This window comes from Chrysemys picta, chromosome 20, assembly GCF_011386835.1.
Source record: "Chrysemys picta bellii isolate R12L10 chromosome 20, ASM1138683v2, whole genome shotgun sequence".
Taxonomy (NCBI): domain Eukaryota; kingdom Metazoa; phylum Chordata; order Testudines; family Emydidae; genus Chrysemys; species Chrysemys picta.
The window spans coordinates 16,849,821-16,865,418 of record NC_088810.1 but is presented as its reverse complement, the minus strand read 5'-3'; the positions used below and the strand labels follow the sequence as shown (position 1 = coordinate 16,865,418).

Below are 15,598 nucleotides of genomic sequence, written 5' to 3'. Positions count from 1 at the left end.
TTGTCCTTGTTGAACCTCATCAGATTTCTTTTGGCCCAATCCTCTAATTTGTCTAGGTCCCTCTGTATGCTACCCCTACCCTCCAGCATATCTACCACTCCTCCCAGTTTAGTGTCATCTGCAAACTTGCTGAGGGTGCAATCCACGCCATCCTCCAGATCATTAATGAAGATATTGAATAAAACTGGCCCCAGGACTGACCCTTGGGGCACGCCACTTGATACCAGCTGCCAACTAGACATGGAGCCATTGATCATTACCCATTGAGCCTAATGATCTAGCCAGCTTTCTATCCACCTTATAGTCCATTCATCCAGACCATACTACTTTAACTTGCTGGCAAGAATACTGTGGGAGACCGTATCCAAGGCATCAGGGCATGTCCCTGTGTAACCAGTCCCTGGTACTTGTGTGCGATGGCGGAGGCTCGGTGCCTGATGGACAGGAGTGCCTCTTCTAGGTCATCTTCCTTGTCACTTGAAAATTGCTGGGCATTAGGTGAGTCCATCGGTACCAGTGCAATCGGCACTGGAGAACCGTCGGTGCCGAGTATAGGTGACTCAGGCTTGGATGCTATCTCAATGTCAGTTGAGTGAGTGAGGAAGCGCAGTGCAATGGGCATCGGTGCCGTGCTTTTATGTGTAGATGCCTGTGAGGTCGGTCCTGTCGGTCCTGCCCGCTTGTGTGTGGCCTTGGTTGGTGCTGACTTAGTACATTCAGGCATCGGCTCCGTAGCATGTGGCACCAGTGGAGGTGGCATGGTAATCGGAGGCACTATTGGCACCATGTTCTTCCTCGGGGTATTCGATGCTGTGGAAGAGGAGGCCAATTTGTGCCTACTACTTGACTCCTTATCTCTGCCAAAGAGGTCCCAGTATGGATGGTGCCGGAGGTGCCTGGAGCATCAAAAATGCTCACCCCGCTGGCCGTCAGCACCGAAGGTAGTGATTATGCTACAGACCATTTCCTCTTCAGCAGTTCTCCATGGGTTGGAGATGCTGCCCTCTTCCTCGATTTTCTGGAGGAAAGGGAACTCGCCCTGTCCAGTGGGGAGGCACCCGGAGAATCCCCGATGGGGTTTTTCCAAGACAGACGGTGGTGTTAGGGATTTCTCCATAAGGATCCTTGTAAGTCTGAGATCCCAATCCCTCCTCACTCTGGCTGTAAAGTTGCTCCAATGGTTGCATTTTTGAGGGATGTGCATCTCCCTCAGGCAATGGATGCACTGTGAGCGTCCAACGGAGACAGGCATAGTTTCCTTACACAAAGTATAGCGTTTAAAACCAGGGAAGCCTGGCATTTTCATTGTCCAATTTTGTCATGGTACAAGGAGATAGAAACGAAGAGGAAGGCTCTCAGAGATTTGTTTTTTTTGTTTTGTTTTTTTTTAAATGGGGAAAGTCTAAGTCAGGGGTCGGCAACCTTTCAGAAATGGTGTGCCGGGTCTTCATTTATTCACTCTAATTTAAGGTTTCACGTGCCAGTAATACATGTTAACGTTTTTAGAAGGTCTTTCTATAAGTCTATAATATATAAATTAAACTATTGTTGTATGTAAAGTAAATAAGATTTTAAAAATGTTTAAGAAGCTTCATTTAAAATTAAATTAAAATGCAGAGAGTCCCCCAGACTGGTGGCCAGGACGTGGGCAGTGTGAGTGCCACTGAAAATCAGCTCGCGTGCCGCCTTTGGCGCCCGTGCCATAGGTTGCCTACCCCTGGTCTAAGTCATTAAACGGAAACCTAAGACTAACTATGAACTAACTACTGGGAATTAAACTTAACAATAAGATTACAAATCATTTTCTAGGTAAATTTCTGACACAGCCGATTGAGTTCTGTCCGCAGCCAAGGACAGTTGAGAAGGAACTGAGGGGGTCGGGCTGCGCAAGCGCTAGATGAAGTGTTAACAGTACTGCAAGACAGCTACTGCGCATGCGCATCCCGACCAGGCACTGCTACCAAAAATCTCTGATCAGCGGCACCAGGGTGCACCAACATCTGAAGTGGAGCACCCATAGAGACAGCACTCAAAGAACCTACGCTTTTTAAAAGAGGTCTCCCATCCAAGTACTAACCTGACCCATTCCTACTTAGCTTGTGAAATCTCACAGGCTCACAAGCACAAGAGCATATAGCTACCATTATGGCCTAACATTCCCCCCTGAACACCCGCACCCATAACATATTGAAAGCATTTCTGCTTACCATTGTTGTTTGCAAACAGCGTCACTAGTGTCTTCTTAGCACTGTCACTGTTTTGAGCCCCACTGCTACTGACCGATGTAGCTGTAGAGAGATTACCTCCTATGGATGCATGGGCAACAATCGGCAGAGGGGCAGAAACAGGCTGCAGACTCACTGAAACTGCCAGGAAGGAATTTCATAGTCACATTTAGAAAAATGACACAGAGACACTACAATGTTTGCAGAGATGCCATAACAGCATGCTGTTTGGGCATATTGCTATTGTATTACACTAAGTAAAACCTGTAGTTTCAGTTATCCTGTTTTCTAAGCCCAGTATTTCCTACCAAGCAACACAAGCAAAAAAGGCATTTGGCCAGTTCAAGGCCATTGTTACTTATTGATTATTCCCCATCCCCTACTGGATCGTTTTCTCTTTGCTGATGCCACTCTGTCTGCCACAGAAATCTTCCTCTAGCTCTGCTTCGGCCGGAAGAGCATGAAGAAGCAGATGGCACCAAAAAGCAGCAGAACTACACCCTCCCTGTTGGAGACAGTGTCTTATCCTACTCACCTACCAACATACCCAGCATCTACTAGCTTGTGGTTTCTTGTTAAAGCCTTGGTGTTGAATCCTTCCCCAAATATCCCATGTTAACAACAAGATGCAAAAAGCAGCTAGTCAAAAGAAGTTAAAAAATTAGCTGCCAAGAACACCTCCAGAGCACTGCATAACAGGATTAAAACCTAGGTTCATAGTAGTTAAAGAGGCAATAGGCCAACTACCCTTGAACTAGAGCATGAGATAGTCCCTAAAAGTACCAGATATTTAAACTGATGCTATTCTTGATCTTAGCCAAAAGGCCAAGAAAAAGCAATTCAAATGGCCAAACAAAAGACTAATTTATTAAATATGCCAGTCTGTTCCACCCACATGCACAGCTAGGAAAGGACTTAAAAAAAACAACAACAACCCACAACACACTCCAGACTCAAGAATTTGGGATGAACCAGAAGGATAGTGAGTAAATATTTTTTGATTTTATTCATGTTACTTCTACTCTTGAATTTTAAATCAATCATCGAGTGATAATTACCCAATTTCAATATTTATTACTTTATACCCAGCCCCATTCAGCATGTTCATAACAGCTCAAGTCAATATTTACGATGCATCATTCTTATACAAATACCTAGATTGGGTAATTATAACAAACTATTAAATCAAAACTGAAAAATGAGAAGTGTTGTATCTACCTATTAAGTCCCTTTAAATTAGTCTTAACATTTCTCTTAAAGAAAAACAACAATATAATAAAAAGATATTCTAATCACCAAATTTAATTATAAACAGTAAGGACTTGAGATCCTTCAAGCATGCATGTTTTGAAGTCAATAGAACTACTTAGGTGTTTAAAGTTAAGCATACATGCACCTGCACGATCAAGGCCAAAATCAGTTAAAATAGTGAAATAAAGTGATTTTTAAAAGTAACTAACAACCACACAGGTTGCCATCTTGACAGCCTGATAATATAGGCTAGGACATAGGAAATGCAGTCTGCTGTTGAAATTAGTGGGAGAGTCAGCTTTTCAAAGCTGTTGGAATGAGCATACTACTTAACAGTAATATTTGCAAAAGTATTTGTAAAATGTAAAGCACTATATACACACATACCCACAATGTTATTTAATATATTATTCTTACATAAGTTATAAATTGGGTACTTTTTAAAACAATCACTTTGGTTGATTTAACAATAGATGAACAACTGTTAACCAAAGTTTCCTCCCCCCCCAAAAAAAATCATACCTTCAAATAACTTTGAAAATCTCAGTACATTAATTCCATTGTTAAACTGCATTTCCTGCCTCTTAATAAGTAGGAGGTCCAGTCTGCTGAAGTATCACCAGAATGTCAGCTCCTGCAGAGCCATATGAAAGCTCTGTTCACAGTTACATATCAGGAATTTCTAACTGTTCAGAAAATTTATATTTTAATATATGTATTATATGATAGCTAAATATTTACTGAACAGCACATAAAGGGAAACTTCAATGATTAGTTAAATATAAATACTGTGCTATGCAACATCCGTATCTTGCACAACTCTATACTAAAATAGCTTATTACCCGTAGCAGTTTTATCAACTGAATTATAATCTTCAACAACAGAATCTTCAATCACGTCACTGATTTTCTGCCATGGCTCCAGCTCCTCCTCCTCACATTCCATAAAAAGGTCGGTGTCTGCCATCCTGTAAAGGGAAGAGAGGAAAGCCCCTTTATTGGGTGTTGAGAAAACTAGATTTCGTCAGACAGCAGAAGTCTCATAAAACAAAGAATCCTAATTCCAGATCCACTAGTAATGTCCATTATTTCTTCACTGGGGTGGGGGAAAATGTGAAACTTGGAACTGCAAATTACTTTTTTCTTTCTTGTGTTTTAGAATTTAATCCACATGCTACTTGAAATGGATTTGTTTGTTCCCATTTCAAAAAGAAAATTGTTTTTACCTTAAAACATCAGGATTTCAAATCTTTACATTTCTGTTTCAGTACTGCCAACCATAGGGGCCAACTTCCTCAGTTCCCAGGGGGTGCCTGCCCAGATTCCGCCCTAGGCCCCGCCCCCACTCCACCCCTTCCTCCAAGCCTCCACTCCTGCCCCGCCTCTTCCCGCCCGATTGCGCCTCTTCCTGCCCCTGCTCCTGCCCCCAGTGCCTATGCTGCCAACCTTGATGGTTCAAAAATCATGACCCAGAATCCCCAAATTCATCAAATTTATTTTTAAAAAATCAGGAGATTTGAAAAATAATAATGATTTTTGGTCTATCTTCTGGTTTTTGAGCACTCCCTGACTACCCTCAGTATGTGTGTGACAACTGAAGGCTGAAAACTTCAATCTTAAATGCATACAAGATGTGCACACACAAAAATGCAGGCCTCTGCTCCCCAACCCTGTCCAGAATCCTCCTCAGCTCCCCACTAGCAGACTTTCACAGCCACTAATTCCCCAGCAGGCTCCTATAGCCATCTCTGTCAACACTATGCTTCCTTGTGGCAAAGAGTTCCACATGTCGATTATAAGCTAGTTTTAAAAAAAGTGGATTTCCTGTTAACAGTCTTATAATCATTTCCTTTCCAATTCACTGATTGATTTTATATTATGATAATTTTAAATTGGAATGCCTAATTTACTTTCTCTACACCATTCATTTTCTATACCTCTATCATGTCCCCTCTTATCTATATTTTGTCTAAAGTAAACAATTCCAAACATTTTAATCTCTCCTCATGTGGAACTCTCTCCTTCCTGATAATCATTTTTGTCACTCTTCTCTGAGCTCCAATTTCTTCTACATCTTTTTGAGATACAGTGACCAGAAGTGAATACAGCTGAAGGTGTACCATGGATTTATACAGTGGTAATATATTTTTCAGTGTTATCCACTCCAGTCTTTACACATCCTAACATTTTGTTTGCTTTTTTGACCACCATTGCACATCAGAGAGAAATTCTCACTGAGCTGTCTACAACAATGGCCACGTCTTTTTCCTGTGTGGTTATACTTAATTTAGACCTCAGTGACACATATAGGAATGCAATACTAACACTTATAGATTGTACATCTTTAAGTTATCTAAACATTCAGACCAGCAAGCCAGTATTAAAACAAGATGGAAACTGTTTTACAGTTTTTGATATTAGCCTCTAGCATCACAAAGAATGTCTCTTCTCAGATGGTAAGACAAGTGTCAGTATCAGGCCTCCAAAAAGCTGGTTTTCATTATTACTGTTCAGTTCTACATATAGGTCTCCAATAGGGCTTTACACCTTGATAACTCCTGGGCCAACCAAAATGGAAGCATCATTCTTGTAGAACTAGCTCTGCATTGTTTCATTTAGCAGGAATTAGGAGTCTCTAAACTCCATCTTGACATGTGGTTCACCAAAAAATTCAATTCAATTTAATGGCATATTTATGGCCATGTCTACACTAGAAAGCTTACAGAGGCACAGCTGTACTGATACTGATCGCTTGTGGAGCTGCTCTATGCCGATGGGGGAGAGCTCCCCCGTGGACATAATAAAACCACTTCAATGAGCGGCGGTAGCTATGTCAATGGGAGAAGCTCTCCCAATGACACAGCGCTGTGCACATCACCACTTAAGCTGGTGAAACTTATGTCGCTGGGGGCGGGCGGGGAGTTTCACACGGGGATAGTGTAGACATGGCCTTAGAAATCTTTAACCCAAACCAGTAATTTCAAAAACTGTATTGCATTTTTTTAAAGAAACAAGAGGTTTTAATAGGTTACCATGAAAACTTATTTCCTAATCTTCAAGCTTGCTTTATTGATGTAACCTATTGTCCTTTCCATCTACTATAGACCCACCTGAATGGGCCGAAAGCAAAACAAGTGGCAGTTCTGTAGCATAGCTAAATGAGGCTTCACACTTGCAGAAAGGATTTTTCTCCTCTTGATTATGTTTTGGTGGAAGAGGAGACTGTTGTGATTGCATTTTGTCATCTCTACTACCATTTGACAGCCATTCAATCTGATGAGAAACATTCTGAGACAGATTGGCCAAAGTAAACAGCTGACAATAGAAGACAAGCAAGAAAGTAATCCAGCTCATTTACAGGCAATTTGTGTTATCAATAGCCACAGAAGTAGAGCTGACCAGAATGCTTAAATACAGACCCAGGTTTTCATTAACTTGCTGCTGTAAGGCAATTTTAATTTTATACAGTATACCATAGATTAAGTAATCATACTGGGACTAAACTGGAAATGTAACTCAGATCATTGAGCTACAGTCATTTTATTCCTAATACAATCAAAGTTCTAGCCAAACAAAAGTTGTATCTCTCACAAACTTCAGGACATAACTCACTCGAAAGCAACTGTCTAAACGAGAATGGTTTTTAATGCATCCAAATATTCAGTCATGATTGCTTATGAGTTATCTGTTTGCTGGGTGATGTTAATAGATCACAGACCTGGGTGGGGTCAATTGGTGTACTAAACACCTTCCATTCAGGCTAAATGAGGGAACCATTAAATGATCCATTGTTTACTGATAATTGAAACAATGGAAACCATCACCTGTGAACTGAAGCAGCATGGCAAGCCTGAACAGTGACTGGACCGTGCTGGCTAAGGGGTCTTCCTGAAGGCTGATAGCAAATGCAGGGATTGAGCATCCTGGTAGGTACTGAGGGGGGATGTAAGTGTCTGAGAGAGATATGCAGAAGCACTAGAGCAGACAGACTCTCTGAAGTGGTGAAGGATACATCCAGAACCAGCATGGCCCTTAGAGAAGCCTAGGAAGAGAGCTTTTGGTTTAAGTGCTGCTGACTGGAAAGGGGCTTGGAACTGTGGACAAAAGAAACCATTTCCCGCTGTTTGGTTCCTCCTGGTTTCAGGGAAGCAGAATGTTGTAATTCTTTGTAAATAAACAGGATTGCACCAAAGATACCTGACTCGATCATCAATTTCTCCTCCCAAAAGAAACATCCCTCAGAACCCTGAAATTTGGCTATCACTTCCATCAAAAAAGGGGTAACAATACTGACTTGAATGGGACTTCTTTAAAAAAAAAAAAAAGAAGAAGAAGAGATTGGGTAGTAAGCGCATGAACCAACTCCACAGAGTAAAGTTATACATAACTGTTTGCAGGACTAAAGCCTAAATAAGACTATACACAAGGAAACAATGAGTTATGGGATACAACAAATACTCTGCAATTATATTAAAAAACAGAGGAACTCAAGAGGGTTAGGTTGTTAGGGCAACACAGTGGTGGTATGTGGTTAAGCATGAAAATCAACTTGGGGAAAGTACTGAACCATTTTATCTTTTAATATTAGTTCATAGACCTGATTAGAAGCTTAACTAGGTCACATGCAGTTTTATTCAGAGTAATAGCAGTAGCCCCCACTTTTCTCCACTTTCATATCTGTACGATAGCAGGGTACGGAGGTAAAAAACAAACTGTTGCACATGACTAGAGATATGGGCTTCGTCTAAATATCTTTTTTTTTAATCATTCTTAAAACATATGTTTATGTATTTAAAAATATAACCTGAAGTGACAACTCTTTGCAAAATTAATAGATTGATATAAAATAGGCATTAAACCTGAAACAAATATCTATTAGTAGGAAAACAGATTGTCATTACATATCGTGAGAAGTTTACATGGCATAGATCTGTGACATCCTTTTATTTAAAAAGGGGGGGGGGGGCAAAATGTGGCACTTGGTGTAAAATGTAGTGTTCATATTCCATTGGGGAAGAGTAGGCTTAAAGAACTGGATACACTGTTTCAAAATTGTAATTTTTCATTAGCAAGCACTCAGCAGCCAAGTTTTGTGCAGCTCCATCCGTGACATTTTATTTTAATTATTTAAGTAGATAAATTTGCATGTCAGTACAAAGCAGTTTTGAAAACATTGTGGATTTAGTGCTCATGAAAAGTGCTGGATTGACACTAGATTTCCTTTACAAGGTTTCCCAAGGAGAGAAGCAGGTGTGGGGAGCCATGTGGCTCCTGGGCAGGAGGGGGTGTGTGGCGGTTGCTATAACCGGCCATGTCTGAGCAAGGATCATTCACATAAGTAAGGGTTTTCAGGACTGGGCCTTTCCTCATCACATCTATTTATGATATTTTGGGTTTTTTTACTCTTCACTTCTTTCTCTTTTAATCAAAGAATGTTTACAGGATACCAGGAACTCAAGACAAGTATGTTAAGTTACATGACAAAGACAGGTCATAACTCCACTGGGAGGTAAGTAAAAGAAAAAAAACAGAATGAGGATTTGAAATTGTACACATTCATCAACAAAATGGCTACTACTGCTTTTCTTGCATATCTAGCAAATAACAAGCAAGTGCATTTATGTAGCTGTTGCTATGAGAATCCCTACTAAGAAAAATGATCAATTCACCCCAATAGTTTACTCTTTTTTCTCCTGACAAGATAATGAACAAAAAGTTCATAAATTTAACATACTTTTTGAGCCAGGTTGTTCCAGTTTAGAACAACCAATCTCCTTTACATCTGTTTAACCATGTGTCCATTCAGTAACCCCGTTACTCCATATGTCCACTGAACTCATACAAATATTTGCTTAAAAGAAGCTTGTTCGGTGAATAAAAAAACCTGGTAACCAATGGGAAAATACAACAAATGAACAGCTGACTGGTAAAAATAATAAGTCAATCTTAATTGTCAAATAAAACATTAGAAAAAAATCCATAACTCATCATCATGCACTTGACTAATTGTACATTAGAGTTAGTATGTTAGGCTTCTGTATTCCTTTAAAATGAATTAAACAAGTGTTTTTCATAAGAACTTAAGTGAAGATCTCTCACAATATGGAACCAGCTCCAGTATCACTTTCAGGGGAAAACTATTTTTCTTAAGTAAATTATTCTGTTGAATTATATCACCTCTGCTATTTCTATTATTTAAGTATCACTACAGAGCACTCATCAACATAGTATCTGAGCATTTCAGAAACATTACTAGTGTATTTATCTTAATAACCCCAGGAGGTAGGGAAATATTCTCCTAATTTTAAAGATGCTAAGACTCAAAGTGACTTGCCCAATATTCCACAGGAAGTCTTTGGCACAGCCAGAAACAGAATCCAGGTCTCCAAAGTCCTAGTCCAGTGCATTAACCACAAGACCAAACTCCCCCTCATTCAAAATAAGAATCATTTCTGGATGACAAAAGATAAGGAAACACACCCTGACAAATAAAACAAAAGAAGGCTCTGCAGCATCAATCTACCTTTAAGCTCTGCATAGCAGGAAAAAATAAGACTCTATATGTCCTAAATACAATTTTTTTATTTCATTTGGTACAAATTTATAATAATTACATTTGAACTTATTTTAAAAAATCCAAAATCGTGAGATAGATCTATACATGTTTCTAGTAGATCATTGTCTCAATTAACAAATGCCTGCATATTCGTGATTTTAAATATTCATCCTCTTAGAAACATCTAGAAAAGAATTCCATGCAATAAAGCTCCGCTGAGATAATAAAAGAATGGTGACACTTAAAACAGTAACCATTTGTTTGGAGTCATATTACTCCGTACTAAATGAGCAACAGTGCCTAGACATTATATTGATGGGCACTTTATAAATATTTAAGACAGACAGTCAGATCTGTAAACTAAAGCATGCATGGTACGTCTATCCAGTAAGGTAAAAGCTATGAAGTTTAAAATTACATTAAGGAAATCTTTCCACACATTATTAAGAATACATAATTCAACACCTCATAATTATTCAAAAGACGCTAAGGTAAAACGTTAAAGAGACTGTAGCTACAAGCTTCCTTTGACACTAACTTGCATTAAGTGCGTGGTATTTCATCTGTTCATATCAACTCAACTAAGAAAATGTCTTCTCTCTTCTACAATGTAGCAGCTTTGTTTTTCATAGCTTTGATCTTGAATATTTTTGTAAGTAAGAAGCCCTTGCTCAATAAAATGATTAATCCCAGTGATAAATACTCTACATTTAGCTTTTCAGCTCATAACTGGCAGATTGCTTGCTTGCAAATATGGATGCCAAAAAAAAAAAAAAAAAAAAACCCAACAATCACTAAATGTGCTAAATATACTACGAGAAATAAAACATTTTAGATGCATTTCCCCCCGCCCCCCTGCTGTCAGCTGAAATGTGGGAAAAGACCTTTATAGTGTTGAAAGCCAGTGTGTATTAATTATACATAATTAATTGGCACAATTACAAAATATGGCCCCTTTGGCTTATGTGGACCAACATGGCTCATATTCATCTTTACCACAAGGAAAAAAATCATTAAGCCAATGGTCATTATGTTCTTGTATTAAAAAGGTTAGCATTTGATTATACATTCTGCTAAAACAGCTACCTTCACTGGTGGAGAGCCAGCAATAAAAATTTGAATTTGCATCCAAGTAGACAGATTACCCTAAATTTGAAAAAGGTCTTTTTTCCTTCTCGCCTAGCAGCAAAAAGCTGCTTGTCTCTTTTCTAATTTCAACTGAAATTTGGCATCTGATCTAGGCTCCAATTGTAGTTATTAAAATTAATGATCTGCCATCCTGTACAATTAGATAGATATAAAATGTAACAATTATGAACTGCCATTTTTCTCCAGAAAGCTTGAGGAAAAGGCTAGGAAGAAGAAGAGTTTTTCTTTTAAAAATGTAGTGCTATTTTTAAACCTTCAAAAAGCATCTCACCAAACAAAATTCAGTTAATTCAAATCCTACCACCAAAAAGTCCACAAATTAAGGATCTGATTCTCAACTAATATAACTTTTACCCTAGTGTAGCTCTATTAACTTCAATGTAGTTAGCAGTAATTTATACAGATGTAAGTAAGTGAAGAGAATCAGGTCCCAAATGTGTTTATCAGAAGCACCTGTGGGTACTGGATTCTACATGACAGCTGTAGACTAAGGCAGCTGTGGCTCACTGAATTGATATCTAGGTCATGAGATTATATATTTACTATAAAAAGAACAGGAGTACTTGTGGCACCTTAGAGACTAACAAATTTGTTAGTCTCTAAGGTGCCACAAGTACTCCTGTTCTTTTTGCGGATACAGACTAACACGGCTGCTACTCTGAAACCTATATTTACTATTTCTCTTTCAAGTCTATAATACTTGACACAAAATGAGTTACACCCCCAGATCCCCCCATACAAAAACTTTTTAAGGACTGCAAATTCAAGATTCTCTCTACAGTATTCTTGAAAGCTTGCATGACAGGACATGCTATTAGTGTATAAGCTTTATTTAAAGTTTTTAATTTAAAAAAATAAATCTATATAAATCAGCACATGTTAGGCTACTGCTGGTGGCCCACTTTCTGCTAAATAGTGACCTCATCTCCAACACAGGTAGTCTTGGGGACAGAATATCGGATCACAAAGTGAATATCCATCCTACTATATGGGGGGTTAAAAAACAACTTTATTTTAAGATTAAATAATATTTTCTATTTCTATAGTGTCATTTATTCCAGAAATTCAAAGCTTTTTACAAACATTAATTAATCCTCACAACATCCACATGAAGTAGGGAAGTATTTTTATAACCATTTTATAGATGGGGAAAACTGAGGCAAGGAGATGTGAATTGACTTGCCGAGTATCAAATATAGCAATTTATATAAGAGACTTAAAGAGAATCAAGGAGCTTTGACTTCTGGTCCCCTGATGAAACCACTAGTTAATACTTTCTCACTCAACATAAAGCCCTCCTCATTATTAAAACCAGAATCAAAGCAAAATGGAAACAGATTTCCAGTCTCTGACCTTTCAGCTCCCCCAAATTAATTAATTGCAAATTATGTCATTTTAAACAACATTCACCACCACTAATGCTCACAAATGTGGATTTTAATTTAAAAAAAATTTATTCACAAATACAACAAACATGGTGAGAAGTACTTGACTTCATCTAAATTTACAGGGTATAAAACGAAGATAGTTATCTTTTAAAACAAGGGAACCTGCAAGGATGATCAATCTAAGTATTGGACCATATCATGTTGTTAATTATTTTTTTAGACAAAATTCTGCATTGATTCCAACGGGGATCTTACACTCATGGCCCATTGTTTGCAATTTAAGATTGAATGCTCTTCATGGAAATAACACAACACAGCAAACCTATAAACCCTGATTTAAAAGTCTGGATTTATTTCTCCCCAAAGAATATGGCAGGATAATTTTAATTTGAACACAAAGAGATGGAATCCTGCAAGTCTTAGGCAAAATATCCATTGAAGGCAATGGGCCCTGATTCATCATTGCCCTGCAACCCCTCTTATGCCAACTAAGATAAACTGGTGCAAAGGAGGTGAAAGCCTCTCCAGGAGATCTTTGCAACCGCTCTCAGGCTCTCAATCAGAGGGCATTCTGGGATGGGGACAGGAGAGGAGGTGTGTCAGGGGCAGGAGGCATGTCCAGCACACACCTGTGCCCTTATGATTCTGTGCCTACAAAAATGCCCACAGAGGCCACTGAAGCAGATGCATGATTTGGGCTGTCCTAGCTAAGAATAGGGTTGAATTAGTAGATGCACAAACTGCCTTCTCTCTGTCCCTTCACTAGTGTAAAATCTAATCCAATGAGTTTTGACTAAGAATTGCAGGATTTGACCCAAAATTATCTGTATCCCAGAAGATTAATTTTTAACACTAAATTATATAAGCTTTGTGCACATTCCTTGCCAAACAAGTTCATCACCATTTTTTTACACTAGTCTGGATTTGCTACCAAAGATTTTATTCAAGAGCACTTATAATATAATATTTCAGTCCTCTCCCGCAATTGTTGTTTTTCTCTCAGTGTGAAAAAATATCATCTGCATTAATATGTAATTGCCACTTACATTTTCTTTCCCATTTACTAAAAAACAAGACCAGGATAGGCCTGAAAACAAAATAAAGTTAAAAAAAAAATTGAACCCCCTCACTTGAAAAACAAAGCTAAAACTCTAATGATGCTTCATTTGGTTCTTTATCAAGGACAACGTTAGACATAAATGGAATGTATAAATGCATTGAGTTAACTACTCTCCCTCCTCTAAGCCCATCTATTCTCTCCGTCCCACCTCCCTTCTTGCCTCCACACACTCCCCTCACCTAAACTGTCATCTTGTTTCTTGTCTTCTGCATGTCGTCCCCCTATTTTGATGGTAAGCATTCAGGGGCAGGGAACATGTTTTATCTTTATAAGAGCTATGATAATTGATGGCACTGGAATGTTTCTTAATAACATATAATAAATTAACCCCATGATTAGGGCAGGATATATTCCTCTGCTATTAGGACAAATCCTGCAATCCTTACTCTGGCAAAACGCCCATTGACTTCAAGGAGTATTTTGCCAAGGCAGCATATTGGATATAAAACTGATACCAGACTGGATAGTCGAAAAGCAAAGAATCTATAATGGGTTTTATATGATGTTTTAATTGTTGTCGATATCACTATTTTGACCCTTTTTACAGCACCTCAGGTGAAGTTTGGAGGGGTGGGAGAGTTGTTTGATATGTCAAAGTCTAACAATTACCTCCTCTAGGGCAAGGCAAATTTATTTTTCGTTGGCTGACGTGGTTCATTTTAGTTCACTGGCTACCAGGATTACTTTAAAGGGCATATTAAAATGTGTACAAATGTTATCACTTTGGTTTGTTACATGTTTTATTAAAGGCTTTCAAGTGTGGGATAGCTATTAATTAAAATGTATTATTACTGTACATTAAATTATCATCTGCTCTTACATTTTGAACTGGAAAAGAAAAAAATGTATTTAACTTGCTTTCTGACATACTTGTGCATCTAGACTAGCTTTATATGAGACCCCAAAATTATAAGAGATCCAGGCTATGGGAGAGACTTGCTGGGAGACTGGGCCTGCCCATGAACAGCAAGTCTGTTCAGTCTAGGTTCTTATAACATGCTCATCAACTTTGGCACTGATCTTGCAAATGGCTCTGTGCAGGAGGATTTACAAAGAACCCCACTGACTTCCATAGGGCTCTTTGTGGATTCAGGGGTCTGGCCATATGAACCCAGTTGAAAAATAAGGGGAGTAATTAGTGTCTGGGCATTTGTGATGTGATGCTCATAACTACTAACAATGTATCCATACATACACATAAGCAGGGGCGTGAGGGGGGAGAGAAACCAGAACATTTGCAAAACCCCAACCCAGACTGGGACTCCAAACAGATAGGGGCCGGAGGCCATTTGGAATGATGTGGTGGGTGGATGAACCAAGTAGTGTCTTGTGTAATTCACACTGATGTGTGATTTAGAAATGTGCATTGAGATACACCTCGTGAGGCAGATTGTTAATTTCTGTGACCTCCAAACTACTGGACAGCAGGTAGTGGGATATGGATCAGGGCCATTAGTCTCAAATGCCTGCAGGATGTCCACCAAAAGGAATGGCAGCCTCACAAGAATAAGTCACTTGTGCCCTGCTTGATGTGACTTGGTGACAGCAACTGCTGCCAAGTTCACAAAGCAGAGAGCTTGTTGTTGGTGCATGTGGGATGTTGATGTCTGTACCCATCCCCATATATTCTTCACGCCACAACCTGGTGAAATGGGGTAAGCAGAGGGCAAGTTAAAAGATGCCCTAATGGCAGGTGTCTGAGGTTTCTCAGACACCCACCCAAAACAGACGCTCTGAAGGGGGAAAAGCAGCGAAGAAGCTAAATGGTTCCACCTCACGCTGGGAGGAGCGAAAAGCACATTATGGGGACCTCCAGGTTCATTGAGGCAGCCAGGCTGAGGGGAGCCACAGTCATTCCCTGGAGGGAAGTGGCTTGCAGGCTAAGGAGACCCAACCCCCTCCACTCTGG

The 15,598-nt window shown here is 39.2% G+C and overlaps 1 protein-coding gene across 27 annotated transcripts in view; it reads right to left on the bottom strand.

Moving 5' to 3' along the window:
- POGZ (pogo transposable element derived with ZNF domain) overlaps positions 1-15,598 on the bottom strand; it is a 65,221-nt gene that overhangs the window by 48,378 nt on the left and 1,245 nt on the right. For 20 of the 27 annotated variants that reach the window (XM_008170333.4, XM_065574726.1, XM_065574728.1 and 17 more), the window contains exons 2-3: positions 4,320-4,444; positions 2,208-2,366 (exon numbers count right to left, since the gene is read on the bottom strand). In XM_008170333.4, coding sequence (XP_008168555.2) covers positions 2,208-2,366; positions 4,320-4,443 — 283 coding nt within the window. In that variant the 5' untranslated portion in view covers position 4,444. The remainder of the gene's footprint in view (positions 1-2,207; positions 2,367-4,319; positions 4,445-15,598) is intronic. The other 7 variants (XM_065574738.1, XM_042843347.2, XM_042843349.2 and 4 more) reach the window with 1 other exon arrangement.